At 44.6% G+C, this 17,261-nt stretch overlaps 1 protein-coding gene across 1 annotated transcript in view; it reads left to right on the top strand.

Moving 5' to 3' along the window:
* Window positions 1-17,261, top strand: part of LOC120943118 — an 89,559-nt gene that overhangs the window by 12,365 nt on the left and 59,933 nt on the right. Inside the window, exons 2-3 of the mRNA XM_040356241.1 lie at window positions 6,995-7,020; window positions 7,594-7,690. Coding sequence (XP_040212175.1) covers window positions 6,995-7,020; window positions 7,594-7,690 — 123 coding nt within the window. The remainder of the gene's footprint in view (window positions 1-6,994; window positions 7,021-7,593; window positions 7,691-17,261) is intronic.

Raw genomic sequence — 17,261 nt, 5'->3', positions numbered from 1 at the left:
TACGTTAGGCTTTTTTGGCGTAAGGTTGTTCCTGCTATTAGGAGGCGCAGCCAATGTTAAGTATGGACGTCGTTCCCGCTTCGAAATTTGAATTTTTTACGTCGTTGGCGAATAGGGCTGGACGTAATTTACGTTCACGTCGAAACCAATACGTTGTTGCGCCATACTTGGAAGCAATGCACACTGGGATTTGTACAAAAAACGTCAATCACGTCAGGTCATCATACATTTACATAAAACACGCCCCATTCCACATTTGAATTACGAGCGCTTACGCCGGCCCCATTTACACTACGCTGCCGCGACTTACGGAGCAAGTGCTTTGTGAATACAGCACTTGCTCCTGTAAGTTACGGCGGCGTAGCGTAAATACGATACGCTGCGCCGCCGTATCATTGCGCGCCCCTACGTGAATCTACCCCATGGTCGGAATTCCCGGCCAAAAGCTCTCATTGCAGGTTTTCCGATGGGAAAACCGATCGTGTGTATGAGGCGTGACCCTATGTTTTGTACCTTCAATGCTTTCAATAAAAATCTATTGAAAGTGAAAAAATGTAATCATATTATGCAGTCGGTGTTGGAGGACCGTGTTGTAGAGCAATAAATTAGGTTACGGCAATGGGACTTTGTAGCTCTTATTACAATTTAAAGCCAAAAAAATAATAATGATAATAGTTTGGAGTGTGAGAAAACTATTGCTTGTATCTCACAAATTATCTTTAATACAGTCTGAGATTATTTTGCATGTATATGTAACCAATATATACTGAATCACAGCAACAAAAATAGCCATAAAATGACAGTAAACCTGCAACATATTTTGGAAAATGAATTGCTGAGAATTCTTGTACATACAGTATACCTATCCTGTTAGAACTTCAGACATAATCTGTACTTTGATTGACTTGTTCCAAATATTCACAATGAAAGATAAATAGCTGTTTGCTGCCATCTAGAGGAGGAAATTGTGGCAGCGTATCATATAAGAGTCTGCTAGTAGTTTTGTGGAGTTGATTAAAAAAAAAAAGCATACTACCTACATTAACTTGAGTAATCTCTTTAATTGTAAAGATTTGATATGCTTATATTTACTGGTGAAAACTGTAACACCTATCATGAAAACTAAAAGATATATGTATATGTAAGTAATATAAGTAAGGAAAAGAGAAAAAAAAACTCCTTTAAGTGCAGTACGGCTTTTTATTCAGAAATTTAAAGATTAAAAACACTCACGAGTATGCTAAAAAAACATGGGGCCAGATTGACATAGAATTGCGGCGGCGTAACGTATCGCATTTACGATACACCGCCGCAAGTTTTACGGGCAAGTGCTTGATTCACAAAGCACTTGCCTGTAAATTTGCGGCAGCGTAGCGTAAATCCGTCCGGCGCAAGCCCGCCTAATTCAAATGAGGCGTGTATCATTTAAATTATGCGCGTTCCCGCGCCGAACGTACTGCGCATGCTCCGTTTTGAAATTTCCCGACGTGCTTTGCGCGAAATGACGTCGCACCGACGTAATCAACGGCGACGTGCGTTACGTCCTTTCCTATTCACAGACGACTTACGCAAAAAAAATATATATTTAAAATTCGACGCGGGAACGACGGCCATACTTTAACATGGCTAGTCTAAATATAAGCCACGAAATAGCAGCCGTAACTTTACGCCGGGAAAAGCCGACTAGCGACGACGTAAGAGAATGCGACGACCGCGCGTACCTTCGTGGATCGCCGTAAACAGCTAATTAGCATACCCTACGCGGAAAATGATGCAAACTCCACCCAGCGGGCGCCGAAGTATTACACCTACGATCCGAAAGCGTACGGAGCCGTACGCCTGTCGGATCGAAGCCAGAAGCCGTCGTATCTTGGTTTGAGAATTCAAACTAAAGATACAACGCGGCAAATTTGAAAGTACGCCGGAGTATCAGCAGATACTCCGGTGTACTTTTTCTGTGAATCTGGCCCATGGAGTCTGTGCTATCCTGCAGTAATAGAACTAGATGTCAAGTAAGATGGCTCCTGTGCTTCCAGGATCACAGTGGGATGCACCGTAGGTGGAATGATTTACACAGCTGTTTTATTGGACTTTTGGCTTAGGTTTTATTTGACAGACCAATAACCCCTAGTGAGCCTATTTATATGTTTTTTTTTAAGAGTAGAATTGCCTAAAGTGACACTAATGCCGCGTACACACGATCAGTCCATCCGATGAGAACGGACCGATGGACCGTTTTCATCGGTTAACCGATGAAGCTGACTGATGGTCCGTCGCGCCTACACACCATCAGTTAAAAAAACGATCGTGTCAAAACGCGGTTACGTAAAACACAATGATGTGCTGAAAAAAACGAAGTTCAATGCTTCCAAGCATGCGTCGACTTGATTCTGAGCATGCGTGGATTTTTAACCGATGTTTGTGCCTACTAACGATCGTTTTTTTTCCCATCGGTTAGGAATCCATCGGTTAAATTTAAAACAAGTTGGCTTTTTTTGAACCGATGGTTAAATAACCGATGGGGCCCACACACGATCGGTTTTGACCGATGAAAACGGTCCATCAGACCATTCTCATCGGTTTAACCGATCGTGTGTACGCGGCATAAGCAATATCCTTAAAGTGGAGGTTCACCCTATAACACTGCATCCAGCACCGTGCTGCATATAAAATGTCACTGACCTTTATTTATTTTTTTCCGTGTATATCGTTTAGCCGTGGAATTCACCGCGGCTTCCAGGTAGGGTGTTCCTATTGACATGCCAATCAATTGGCATGCTAAACGACGGCGCACACAGCGCGTCACGACTTCCCGAAAGAAGCTCGGGTCAGCTCGGCTCTATTCGGCGCTGGTGTGCCCACTCCCGCGGGATTCCCTACCCGGAAGCCGCGGTGAATTCCACGCCTAAACGATATCTATGGGGGGAAAAAAATAAAGGTCAGTGACATTTTATATGCAGCACGGTGCTGGATGCAGTGTTAAAAAAAATTTATACTGTGAACCTCCACTTTAAATAAAAAAAAATCCATATACATCCACTACCTAATGGCCCGGTAATCTGTTTTTCATGAAACTGTTACTTGCTGTGTTTCTTGCCTCCATGTAACATCCTCCATGAGCTCTTGAACCTCTCCTTTCTCCTTCAGTTTGTTTGGAACGAGCAGTGCAGAGCTCCCAACTTTCCCTGATTTCGAGGGACTGTCCCTGATTTGGAACAAATAATACTTCATATTCCCATAGCACACATTCCTGGATGAGCGCTCAAATTTGGGTGCTGCAGCAACAACCAGCTGGATACTGGTTGAAGTCACAACAAAGATATTTGCCAGCACACCATGGAGCGACATAAATAGCGTCCAAACGGATAGTTTATTGCATGATCACAACACAAGGAGAGTGCAACGTTTCAGAGTCACGCAGGACCCCTTCGTCAGGCATGTGATAATCACATGCCTGACGAAGGGGTCCTGCGTGACTTGGAACACAGTCCCTCTGTCCCTCTTTTCTCTTTAAAAAACACAGTCTCCTGCACTTGGGAGCTTGATCACTTAGTGAACAACCAGAGTCTTCCGTTGGAATAGGGAATGACCAGGGATATTGCTGCCCTCCTCAGAATATTTGGTATTCTTGAGACTAAAATGTAAAAGGAAAAGAAGGGCGCACCGACCTAGTGCATTACCAATGGCTAGGTTTAATTAAAATTGTACAAAAAAAAGGAAGGTCTCCTACTGGAACCAAACAATTGGAGAGTCCAGGCGACATAGATTACATAGTATTAGTTTTGGCTCTGAGGAAGAGGGTTCGCCCTCGCAACGTGTAAGCCGTAGCTGTAATCAATGTCGTCTGGATTCTCCAGTTGTTTGGTTCCAGTAGGAGACCTTTCGGAAGGCATCTATCCCTTTGATGGAATGATGTTTACTTGGTTTGTGAGTATTATGACTTTTTATACAATTTTAATTAAACCTAGCCATTGGTAATGCACTAGGTCGGTGTGCCCTTCTTTTCCTCTTTTCTCTTTAACTGTCCTGTCTGTTCTATATAGTTGTATATAAAATGCACTAATAATCTTTCAAAAAGTATTTCTCAGTGCAAACCTTTCATCTAATTTCTAAATTGCTGCATTTTTCTAAATATCAAAAGCCAGTATAAAGGAATAGTAGTGGTAAAAAAAAGCACTTGTGGGTTTAACTAATAATAATTTTTGTGTTTGTTTAATTCTCCTTTAAGAGGGCGTGACAGGGGGGTGTGCCCTGTTTCTTTATATGTTTGCTACAAAGTTGACCCTTGTTACTGATGTAGCACCATCTTAGGTAGGTGCTAGAGAGAGTATCGTTGATGGGTTTCCAACAGGGGGGCTGTTAGGAAAATGTAGGTGCTTTCTGCCTACCAGGGAGCAGTGATCCATTGATAGGATCTGACCAGTGTGCTCAGATGCTGCTCATGTTGTCTTCCTGTTTCACAGTGGTCCAATAGGATGGAGCATATTGTACAGTGGGTGCCTCAAGGCATGCTGGGTGACTGTATATATGCCTAGAGCACATGTCCTCTTGGCCTTTGGCTGGCGAGCTGGGTCCCGGAGAAAGGTTACTGCTGCCTCTCGTCTGAATAGGCTGCCTTGCGGCCTCAGGTGGCCGACCTGAGGGCTGAAGTCGCAGAAGCTGCAACCCAAATGTCCTGCAGAGCTGACTAGGAGGGAGGCGCCTTTAGGAGGATCTATTCCTGGTAGGGTGACCGCATTCCCAAACGGCCATTCGGGGACCCCCTTCCCAAAAATCAGCTTGTGCTGTAATGAATCAAAGCACAGCTGGGGCAGCGGATGAACGCTCTACCCAGAAGAACTGATCACACCCCCAAAAAAGGCAGCTGCATCGCCACTTTACTCATTGACAGCACTTGTCCTGACTGGCCGTGACCCGTTTTACCTTGTTCCAATGCTGGCTTTACACTGCCCTGCTGTGATTAGACACAAGAGGTGGGATTTATGATTTCTCCAATCACAAGCAGGGGGTGGGGATTGTGCCTCTCCAGACATTCCCGGCCAGGACAAGTGCTGTCAGTGAGTAAAGCAGCGATGTGGTGGCCTTTTCGGGGGCAACAGATAGAGGGGAGGGGGGATGGCTGTGTCAGCTTTATTCCGGGACACTGTATTGTGCTGGAATGAAGGTGCCCGGGACCTGGGACAGACCTTCAAAATGCGGGATGGTCCCGGGCAATCCGGGACACGTGGTCACCCTAGTTCCTGGCTACTGTGAGTACAGATCTGCATCTAGGGGCCTGTTCTGTGAGGTTCATCCTTTCAAGCTAGTAAAGTCAGTGGACGTGTGTCATCCAAAGGGGATATTGGTGAGTGTCCCAAAGAATTGTGAAAAATATACTACAGCGCTAATTAAATAATCAATTCCACGTGCACCTAAATAAAAAACCAAATAATATAGCTGCTAACTTGAGTGATACCAAATCCAAACAGTGAAACATATAAAATATAGATGCGCTAATATTAACTTAAAAGGTGATAAAAACGTACAAAGAAAACTAATCAGGGAGAACACTCCATAAACTGTGAATTACTAATATGTCCTTAATTAGTGCACAGTGATTAGCAGGATTCCATGCAGGAAAAAAAAAAAAAAATCACTCTCTTCAATCTGAATGCCAATCCAGCCCTCCACCACTGTGATCAGATGATACAGATGATCAGATGATACAGGCACTCACAGACAGGGATTGCATGAAAGAAAAGAGAAAAAAAGCCTCATTGCGCAATATTCCTGCATGGAATCCTGCTAATCACTGTGCACTAATTAAGGACATATTAGTAATTCACAGTTTATGGAGTGTTCTCCCTGATTAGTTTTCTTTGTACGTTTTTATCACCTTTTAAGTTAATATTAGCGCATCTATATTTTATATGTCCCAAAGAATTATAGTTCATTGAGCCTACTGCCAGAGCAATCAAAGGACCTACAAGGGGCTTGTAAGCAAATTCTTCCGATCTCAGTTCAATGGAACATCTGTGGGATGTGCTGGAAAAGCAAGTCTGATACATGGAGGTCCCACTTTACAACATACAGGGCTTAAAGGATCTGCTACTGATGGCTTGGTGCCAAATACCACACAGCATACCTTCAGAGGTCTAGTGGAGAACATGCCTCAATGGGTCAAGACCGTTGTGGTGTCAAAAGGAGGACCTACTCAATTCTAGGTGGGTGGTCATAATGTTATGACTGTGAAGAAAAGAAAAAGTCCTGGTCAGAGGTTGTCATTTCTGGATGGACGTTTTTTCCCTCACCGTCTTTGAAGCATGGGCGTAGCATAATAAGAGAAAACCCTTTTAATGGTAAACTTAAAATGGAACTAAAGTTCCACAATAAAGAAATACAAATCTGCTGCATATATTAGTATCATACTGTATATATATATATTAGTATTACCGCATTTATCGGGGTATAGCGCGCTCCCGCGTATAGCGCGCACCCCTAAAGTTGCCCCAATTCCTGTGGAAAAAAGATTTTTTGTACTTACAGTTTTGGTGTCTTGCGTGGCGTCCATCTGCGGCCTCGTCGGGTCCGGCGTCTGTCTGCGGCTTCGGGTGTCCTCTTCGTCGGGTCCGGCGTCCTTCTGCGGCGTCCACGCGTCCTCCCCGCTCGTTTTCTCGCACCGAGTTTGAATACTGCGCTGACATATACCGAGCGCAGTACACTCGTGTATCGTCGGGCAGGCTCGGCAACTCTCGCGCTGACGTCCTGTACGTCCAGGACGTCAGCGCGAGAGGAGCCGAGACTGGCCGACGATACACGAGTGTACTGCGCTCGGTATATGCCGGCGCAGTATTCAAACTCGGCGCGGGAAAGCGGATATCGGCGTATACAGCGCACCCACGATTTTGCCCTGATTTTCAGGGCAAAAAAGTGCGCGGTATACGCCAATAAATACGGTATATTGGTTGAACACTGATAATTGTTCTAATATTAATCTATGTCTTCTGTTCCACAGCATCACAAGAGAATATCGTGGAATATGTGAGTATAGTATATGTACCATCCACTTTTTAATTTGGAAAAGTTTTACTTTAGCAGTTTATAATTATGACTTGGAGAATGAAGTGTGATGTATTCTTGAAAAATGCATTTCTTTATTATGTCTTCATAATTCATGCACCATCTCCCTTCACGTCCGATCTAGAAAATAATTATCTGTGTTTATCAGGAAATACTTTTTCGTAAGCTGATTTATTATTTTTTTATGTCACAATCCTCTCTACCGTTCATTCAATCTAATGCTCCATTAAACATAACGTTTCTTTGTGAGTACTTTGAGTTATCTGGCGAGTCTCAAACTATAAGCAAACCTCAGAAATGTTTTTCTTTTTTCTTTTACTCAATAAAAACAGTTTATTGTGGGTCAGCAATCAAAAAAAAGTGTATGCATATTGTGCTCCTTCTGCCAGGGCTCCTATATAGTCCAAGTCCATTCCTGGGTCATGACACAATGAAATAGCAGATATTACGTGAAAATGGTCTTTTCTTCTCTGTCAGAACCCCTTCAAAAGGATTTGTTTATCAAACAGCATACATTACACATTTTTGTTTCAGGAAAATGACACTGAAAACTATGAAATTATAGATCCAGATACGGAAATATTTGTGAACATGCAGCATTCAAACTCTAAAGCATCCTCAGAGTATGCAGGTAATACAATGTCAGATACAGTTCAGTGGGCAATTATCTATCCCTCCTTTCCTTCCCTTTCTTTCTTCCTTTCTTTCTTTCTTCCTTCCTCCCAGCCTATCTTCCTTCCTTCTTTCCTCCCACCCTCTCTTCCTTCCTTCTTTACTCCCACCCTATCTTCCTTCCTTCCTTCCCTTCCTTCTTTCCTCCCACCCTCTCTTCCTTCCTTCCTTCTTTCCTCCCTCCCTCTCTTCCTTCCCTCCCTCCCTTCCTTCCTTCCTTCCTCCCTCCCTCCCTCCATCTCTCTCTTCTTCCCCCCCTTCCTCTCTCCCTTCCTTCTTTCCTCCCTCCATTTCTTCCTACCTTCCATAGGCAAGCGCACATTGTGTGCCAGGTGTGCCCAGGCACACCCTAATCACCCTGTGCAGCACAAATTTACATACTTGCCTAACTCCTCCTCTTCTCACTACAGTGCTTCTGGCTTCCTCTCCCGCCGGCTTTTGCTGTGGGGATGTTTTAGAATGAGTGGGGTAGGGGGCTGGTGTGTATTTAATTTACTGGCCCCTTCCCTTTCTAAATGAAGATCGTGAGTGATCGGTAGTGTATGTTTGAGCTTTGGGGTGCACACCCTAATGCAATAGGCTGTGCATACCTATGCTTCCTTCTTTCCTCCCCTCGTTTCTTCATTCCTTCTTTCCTCCCTCCCTCCACTCCTAGCTTCCTTCCCTTCCTCCCCTACTTTTCCTTCTATCCTCCCTCCCTCCATTCCTTCCTTCCTCCATCTCTTCCATCCTTCTTTCTTTCCTCCCTTACCCTTTCCCCTCCTTCCTTATTTCTCTCCCTCTCTTCCTTCCTTACTTCCCTTCCTTCCCTTCTATCCTCCCTCCCTCCCTCCCTCCCTCCATTCCTTCCTTCCTCCCTCCATCTCTTCCATCTTTCCTCCCTTACCCTTTTTCCTCCTTCCTTATTTCTCTCCCTCTCTTCCTTTCTTACTTCCCTGGTTTCCCCTGCCTCCCCTCTCTCCCCCCATTTAAACTCTAAATTACCCTCAGAGTATGCAGGTATAACAATGTTACATTCATTTCAATGAGCAATAATCTATCCTTTTTTCTTTCTTTCCTTACATCCCCCCTCCTTCACTCCCTTTCTTTCTTCTATCCTCCCTTCTTCCTGCTCTTACTTCCTTCTCTCCCTTCCTTTCTTTCTCTACCTCACCTCTCTTTATTCTCTCCTCTCATTTGTTTTGTTTCCGTCCACCTCTAGTGTACCCATCTTTAGCCATGGCTCAATGCGCGCTTCCCTGTTTAATCCTTGTGTTTTATTTTATTTAGCTCACTGTCTGTTTTTTTTCTGCCCATTGTTATTAATTGTATTTTTATATTTAATATTATATTTTATTCATTCTGAAATTAATTTTGATTCCTAGGGGTGTGTGTGAGGGTGAAAGTGTTAATACAATAATCCATACAGTAGGCCAGGTATGCACTGCCACATCATCAGAAAAGTGTGTTAGACCCACTTACTAAATCACGTAATGCTAACACATAGATCACTCACTAATATTTTTCTCAGTATCAGGCCAGGAGGTCTCTTACCTCCCTTCCTTTACACACTTGGGTAATATAAACAAGCATATTAATGCAAAGAATGCTGCAAAGAATCATTTGGTGGTTAGGTCATGCACCATTACTTATGTGACATTTATTGTCCAAAGGAGGTGAACATTTTTTCTGTAGTAAAATATTCACTAGTATTAGGCTAGACTATGCTATACTAGTATACTGTACTAGTAATATGCTAAATGATTGAAAAAACTCTTGTTGGTGGCATCTAACGTAAAAAGCTATTGTTTAGGCTTACCACAGGTTACAGCCACTTTGTAGTGACCAGGGGCTTCTCCAGGGTCCTAATAGACCACCAATTAAAATGTACATACATTCTCCTGTATTTACTTACCTTGAGGTGCGACCTCTCTCAAACATATCCAGGGCCCCTTGGCATCTGAACGCCTTCTGGCTCAATTTATTCCCATCCCAGATAGTAACCAAAATTGTTGAATTCTGGCATACACATGGGAGTCAGTCTAGGGTAGGAGGCATATGGGAGACCTTTAAAGCCTTCCTTTGTGGAACATTTATCACATAGATACACATAATTAAACAGTTCAACAGTGCCCAAAGAGAAGGGCTAGAGTGACTGGTGGGTTATCTGGAGACGGAATTTATCTCTGATCCCACTGAGGAACGCAGGGAATCATGGCTATCAGCTAGTGTGGTATTTAGTCGCCTTGCTACTTCGGCAGGGGTGCGGAAACGCTTCTTTAACCACTTCCCGACGGCTGTACGACTTTGTACGGCCGCAGTGTCCGTCTCAGTGTCCGTCTCTCTGAGTGTCCGTCTTAATACGGCCTCTGCTCCTCCTGGCCACTGGGGGCGCGCGCACGTGCGCCCGCCGCATCACTGAGATGCCGATGCACGTGCCTGGCAGCCGCGATGTTCGCTAGGCACCCGCGATCGGCGGTTACAGAGACAAGGACATGGATCTGTGTGTGTAAACACACAGATCCATGTCCTGTCAGGGAGAGAGGAGACCGATCTGTGTCCCTTGTACATAGGGACACAGATCGGTCACCTCCCCCAGTCAGTCCCCCTCCACACAATGTTAGAACACTATGCAGGGTACACATTTAACCCCTCCCTCACCCCCTAGTGAATGAATGAATGAATGAATGACTTGTATAGCGCAACGCATGCGAACTGAATCGCCTCTGGGCGCTTTTTCCAGCCAGTATCTGCTTGGCTGGTGCGGTCATTTTTACCCCATAGGATCATGACACGCTAGGGACACACAGTCATACACACATATATACATATATACTGGGCCAATTTGGATGAGATCCAATTTACCTACCAGCATGTCTTTGGAGTGTGGGAGGAAACCGGAGTACCCGGAGGAAACCCACGCAGACACAGGGAGAACATGCAAACTCCAGGCAGATGGTGTCGTGGTTGGGATTCGAACCAGCGAACCTTTTGCTGCTAGGCGAAAGTGCTACTCACTGCACCACTGTGCTGCCCTAGTGTTAACCCCTTCAATGCCAGTCACATTTATACAGTAATTAGTGCATATTTATAGCACTGATCGCAGTATAAATGTGAATGGTGCCAAAAATGTGTCAAAAGTGTCCGATGTGTCCGCCATAATGTCGCAGTCCCAATAAAAATCGCAGATCGCCTCCATTACTAGTAAAAAATAAATTAAAAAAAATAATAATTCTGTCCCCTATTTTGTAGGCGCTCTAACTTTTGCGCAAACCAGTCACTTATTGCGATTTTTTTTAATCAAACACATGTAGAATACATATCGACCTAGACTGAGGAAAAAAAAAATTGGGCTATTTATTATAGCAACAAGTAATTTTGGTTTGGAGCCACGTCGCACGACCGCGCAATTGTCAGTTAAAGCGACGCAGTGCCGAAAGCTGAAATTTTCACCTGGGCAGGAAGGGGGTATATGTGCCCAGTAAGCAAGTGGTTAATAAATTGTCGTATTATGAGGAGGGAGAACATACTGGTCACCTGTTAGCTAAACTAGCACATTCCCAGCAGGTATCTTCCTCCAATGGTGCAATAAAGACTCAGACAGGAGTGGTAACCAATGCACCAAATCTCATTATGTCTGAGTTGGTATCCTATTACTCCACTCTATATCAGTGTAAACAGACTTAGGCCTCTTTCACACGGAGCAGATCCGTAATTGATCCGATCCTTGTGTGTCCGTCAGCTCAGCAGGGATCCCCGCTGAGCTGTCGGCAGACAGGGCGGTCCCCGCACACAGTGCAGAGACCGCCCTGTTTCTCCTCCGCTCTCCCCTATGGGGAATCGGATGAATACGGACCGTGTGTCCGTATGCATCCGATCTGTTCCGCTGGACCATCCGCTAACGTCTGCAATCCCATAGGGAACCATTACAAGTCCGTAAACGGACTTGTAATAAACGGACCGTTCGTCCGTGCGTCTGAAAGGGGCCTAACTCAGTGGACTCCATACAAGCTTATCTTGGGAAAATTGAACTCCCCACGTTGTCTGGCGCTGCTAAGAATCTATTAGATGCCCTCCTTACTTTGGAGGAGCTTCGGATGTCGACCAGAATGTTTCCTAACTCAAAAGCACCAGATGAGGACAGCATTCCTATTGAGGTGTACAAACAATATGCTGACAGTATGTTACCAAAGCTATTGACTGTGTTCAATGAGGATAAGAAATGCAAGAGACTTCCCTTGTCCATGACCAAACTGATCCGCTGACCAGTTTCAGCAGACATGTTTGGTCGTCTGTACGGCCGACCGGAAAAATGTCCGGCGGATCGGACAGGTTTTCAGCGGACAAATGTTTCTTAGCATGCTAGGAAACATGTCCGCTGGAACCATGTCTGTCGGACATGTTCGGTCGTCTGTACAGACTCACCGGACATGTCCGATCAGCCGCCATCCCTCGCATGCGTCAAAGTGATTTGACGCATGCGTGGAAGCATTGACCTTCCAGGGTCGCGCACGTCACCGCGGCGACGGCGCGGCCACGTCACCGCGCTGTCTGTCCGCGCGGATTTCTGTCTGATGGTGTGTACAACCATCAGACAGGAATCTCCGGGCGGACATGTCCGCTGAAAATGGTCCGGCGGACCGATTTCAGCGGACAGTCCGCTCGTCTGTATGGGGCCTTAGTGTTCTCAGGAGGTAATCCTAGTTAATGAACCTCAGAATCCTGGTATGTGGATTCGAAAACTGTTTCACCTGGAAGTGTACTGTGGGTGGTAATGTGTTACCTCGTGAGTGTATACCTATAAGTTGGTATTAACACTGTGATATCCTATGAGGCCCAATGCCTATTGTGTTGCTATCTATTCCAGTGATAATAAAACATAAATTGTGGGGGGGGGGGGGGGGGGGGAGTGGAAAAAAATAAAAATAAAACATAAATGGAAGAAAAAGTATTACAGAGTGCAAATTAATTCAAGTGGACATCACTAACAATCAAAATAAGTAAACAACATAACTATTGGTATTTGATGGTGGGTTCCCAACCGCTAGAAGCTGGTGGGAATTAATCAAATAGACAACCAGTCTAGATAGTTCTATATAAAGTCCCACAACAGTGGTGATATAATATAGCTGTATATATAATATATAATATATACTGTAACTGTGCATCAGAACGTGATTCCTTCTTGGTGACTTGTGATGTGGTGAATAATAATCCTGGAGTGTGCTCTTCAGCGTGGTGGCATCCGTGCTCCCCCTGTGAGATCCCCACTCACCAGATTGTAGTCCCCCTATTGGGGATGTTGCGCTCTGAGATATTGGGGAAAATCGCCGGTGTACCTCGGTTACACTGCTTACTTCCGTCAGTCAGCTTCCACCAGGAGGTAGTAATCCACAACAGGTCTCGGGGGCTACGTGTGAGCGTTAAAAAATAAAAAGGAGTATCCGCATGGTGTAGTACCAAAGAATTGCAGCGCTTTATTAAAACATCAAAAAATAAAAAACAATTAAAAACCTGCTTGCAAGCAAGATCTAAGGCAGACATCACACGTCACATCCGGGTAGGGGAAGACTGGTGGTGGAACGCAAACAAGCGGACCACACGATCCCCATAGCGGAGCGCACCTGTCCGGTGTTGTTTTTTACTGGAAACTGCCTTAGATCTTGCTTGCAAGCAAGTTTTTAATTGTTTTAAATGTTTTTGATGTTTTAACCACTTAACCCCCGGACCATATTGCTGGTCAAAGACCAGAGTACTTTTTGCGATTCGGCACTGCGTCACTTTAACTGACAATTGCGCGGTCGTGCGGCGTGGCTCCAAAACAAAATTAGCGTCCTTTTTTTCCCACAAATAGAGCTTTCTTTTGGTGGTATTTAATCACCTCTGCGGTTTTTAGTTTTTGCGCTATAAACAAAAATAGAGCGACAATTTTGAAAAAAATGAATATTTTTTACTTTTTGCTGTAATAAATATCCCCCAAAAATATATAAAAAAAATATTTTTTTCCTCAGTTTAGACCGATACGTATTCTTCTACATATTTTTCGTAAAAAAAAATCGCAATAAGCATTTATTGATTGGTTTGCGCAAATGTTATTGCGTTTACAAAATAGGGGGTATTTTTATGGCATTTTTATTAATATATTTTTTTACTAGTAATGGCGGCGATCAGCGATTTTTTCCGGTACTGTGACATTATGGCGAACATTTTTGACACATTTTTGGGACCATTGGCATTTTTATAGCGATCAGTGCTATAAAAATGCATTGATTACTATAAAAATGCCACTGGCAGTGAAGGGGTTAACACTAGGGGGCGGGGAAGGGGTTAAGTATGTCCCTGGGTGTGTTCTTACTGTGGGGGGGGGGGGGGTGTGGCCTCACTAGGGGAAATCACTGATCTTCTGTTCATACATTGTATGAACAGAGGATTAGCATTTCCCCCCCTGACAGGACCGGGAGCTGTGTGTTTACGGGTTAATTTGGAGCATGCGCACTGGGATACGTTCACGGACGGCGCATGCGCCGTTACCAAAAAACTTCATTTACGTGGGGTCAGGCTTCATTACCATACAACACGCCCACTGCATGGAGAATTTGAATTCCGCGGGCTTACGCCAGACCACATACACTACGCCGCCTTAACTTAGGTCGCAAGTCCTTTCTGAATACGGAACTTGCGCCCTACGTTACGCCCGCCAATAGGCAATTCTATCTGAATCCAGGCCTTTGTGTTTACCATTTTCTCTTTAGCTGGATGGGGAGCCTGTCTCACCACAGTAATGACTAGAAGATGTCAAGGGGCAGCTTCCTCGGCACAAAAACAGCCCTGGGAGAGGTGCATATAGTCTGTGAATATTATTATTAATACTATTCAGTTTTTTGGCTCTAACAGTTTGCAATATAAAAGGAGACAGTACAGTTACAATACAGTGCAATACAGAAGGATTAGGGGGGCCCTGCTGGTGGAGCATATAATCTAAAAGGGATAGGGAGGTGGTACAAAAGCTGTGTGGGATGAGCTGATGGAGGTGAAGTACAGGTTTTAAGCCGGCCATAGATGGTTTGAATCTCGGCCGGTTCCTTCTGATTGCAAACCATGTATGGGTAGGCTGAATATACTCAAGTTGATTAACCACTTGCCAGCCGCCGGACGCACTTATACGTTGACAGAATGGGCAACAGGACGTACCTGTACGTCCCCTTTAAGGAAGCGGCATTGTGGACGCGCGCGCGCCATGAGCTCCGTCCCGCGGACTTGATCGCCACAGGGATACCCGTGATTATCTCATGGTGAGGAAGAACGGGGAGATGCTGATGTAAACAAGCATCTCCCCGCTCTGCCTAGTGATAATGACAGTGAACCCAGCTTCCTGTAATCAGAATCGGTGAACACAGCCCACCCCCCACAGTAAGAAGCACTCCCTACGGTACACTTAACCCCTACAGCGCCACCTAGTGGTTAACCCCTTCACTGGCAGTGTCATTTTCACGGTAGCAGTGCATTTTTATAGCACTGATTGCTGTAAAAATGACAATGGTCCCAAAAATGTGTCAAAAGTGTCTGATGTGTCCGCCATAATGTCACAGTCATGATAAAAATCGATGATCGCCGCCATTATTAGTAAAAAAAAATATTAATAAAAACATCATAAAACTATCCCCTATTTTGTAGACGCTATTAGCCAGATTCAGAGAGACTTACAAAGGCGTATCAGTAGATACGCCGTCGTAAGTCCGAATGTGCGCCGTCGTATCTTTAAGCGTATTCTGGAAACCAGATACGCCTGAATTTGGCCGACATAAGTCTCCTACGCCGTCGTATCTTAGGTGCATATTTACGCTGGCCGCAAGGGGGCGCTTCCGTTGATTTACGCGTCGAATATGTAAATGAGCTAGATACGCCGATTCACGAACGTACTTGCGCCCGTCGCTGTAATCTACATCGTTTACGTAAGGCGTACATCCGGCGTAAAGTTAAACCACCAAAAAGCTGGTCTAAGTCGTTTAGGGTATAGACGTCGGAAGTGCCGTCGGATTTTACGTAGTTTACGTAAGTCGTACGTGAATGGGGCTGGGCGTAAGTGAGGTTTCACGTCGTACGCATTGTGACGTTGTACCGTAGGGAGTATTTGCAACGTGATTCTGAGCATGCGCGCGCATGCGCCGTTCGTTCGGCCATGCATTCACATGGGGTCACAATTTATTACAATACAACACTCCCACTACCAGCCTACTTTGAATTACGCTGGCCCATTTACGCTACGCCGCCGTAACTTAGGGAACAAGTGCTTTGTGAATACTGTACTTGCCTCTCTATGTTACGTCGGCGTAGCGCATATGAGATGCGCTACGCCGGCTTAAACATACGCCACTCTACCTGAATCGGGCTATATAACTTTTGTGCAAAACGATCAATAAACGCTTATTGCAATTTTTTTTTATCAAAAACATGTAGAATAATACGTATCGGCCTAAACTGAGGAAAAAATATGTTTTTTTATATGTTTTTGGGGGATATTTATTATAGCAAAAAGTAAAAAACATTGATTTTTTTTTCAAAATTGTCGCTCTATTTTTGTTTATAGCGCAAAAAAAAAAACGCAGAGGTGATCAAATACCACCAAAAGAAAGGTCTATTTGTGGGAAAAAAGGACGTCAATTTTGTTTGGGAGCCACGTCGCACGACCGCGCAATTGTCAGTTAAAGCGACGCAGTGCCGAATCGCAAAAAGTGGCTTGGTCTTTGACCAGCAAAATGATCTGGGACTTAAGTGGTTAATCAATCAACTTGGGTATGACCAGCCTGTTGGATTTTCCTGGTGGTTCCAGGAAAGAAAAATCGCTCTGTTTATGACTGGCTTTAGGTGGAGATGAAGGAGACTGCCTTGAATAAATTATTTTTCAAGGATCGCCTGAAGGCGAACAGGGTAGGACATAACTGGACATACTGGTGTAGGGAGTTCAGAGGATGGGAGAGACTCCTGGAGGCAAGCATGGGAGGAGATAACAAGGGACCTAGAGAACAAGATGTCATGGGAGGAGGGGTGTGAACTATTTAATGATATGTAAAACACTGATATTAAGACAGACACCTGATCCCCTCTGCTTTTTTTTAACAGAGTCCATCAACAAAGGCTAGTATAGCATCTATACTGAAAGCGCAGCTATCATCGAACAATATGGTGCATTCAGATTATACAAAAAATCTGGATCTGCTTAAAGCGGTGGTTCACCCACACTAACAACATTTGAGCATTAAATTAGGCATAGTAGCGCGAGCTACAGTATGCCTGTATTGATTTATTTTGCCCGGTACTCACTGTGCAATCCTATATAGAAGATTCCGACTCCCCGTGGTGAATGGGCGTTCCTATCAGGAGGGAGGATGATTGACGGCCGGCTATGGCACGTCACGCTTCTCCGGAAATAGTCGAAATAGGACTTGGCGCTTCACGGCGCTATACGGCGCCTGCGCACAGACTATGCGCAGGCGCCGTGAAGCGCCAAGTCCTATTTCGGCTATTTCCGGAGAAGCGTGACGTGCCATAGC

This window comes from Rana temporaria, chromosome 1, assembly GCF_905171775.1.
Source record: "Rana temporaria chromosome 1, aRanTem1.1, whole genome shotgun sequence".
Lineage (NCBI taxonomy): Eukaryota > Metazoa > Chordata > Amphibia > Anura > Ranidae > Rana > Rana temporaria.
The sequence above is the reverse complement of the archived record's forward strand: the minus strand, read 5'-3'. Positions and strand labels throughout refer to the sequence as shown.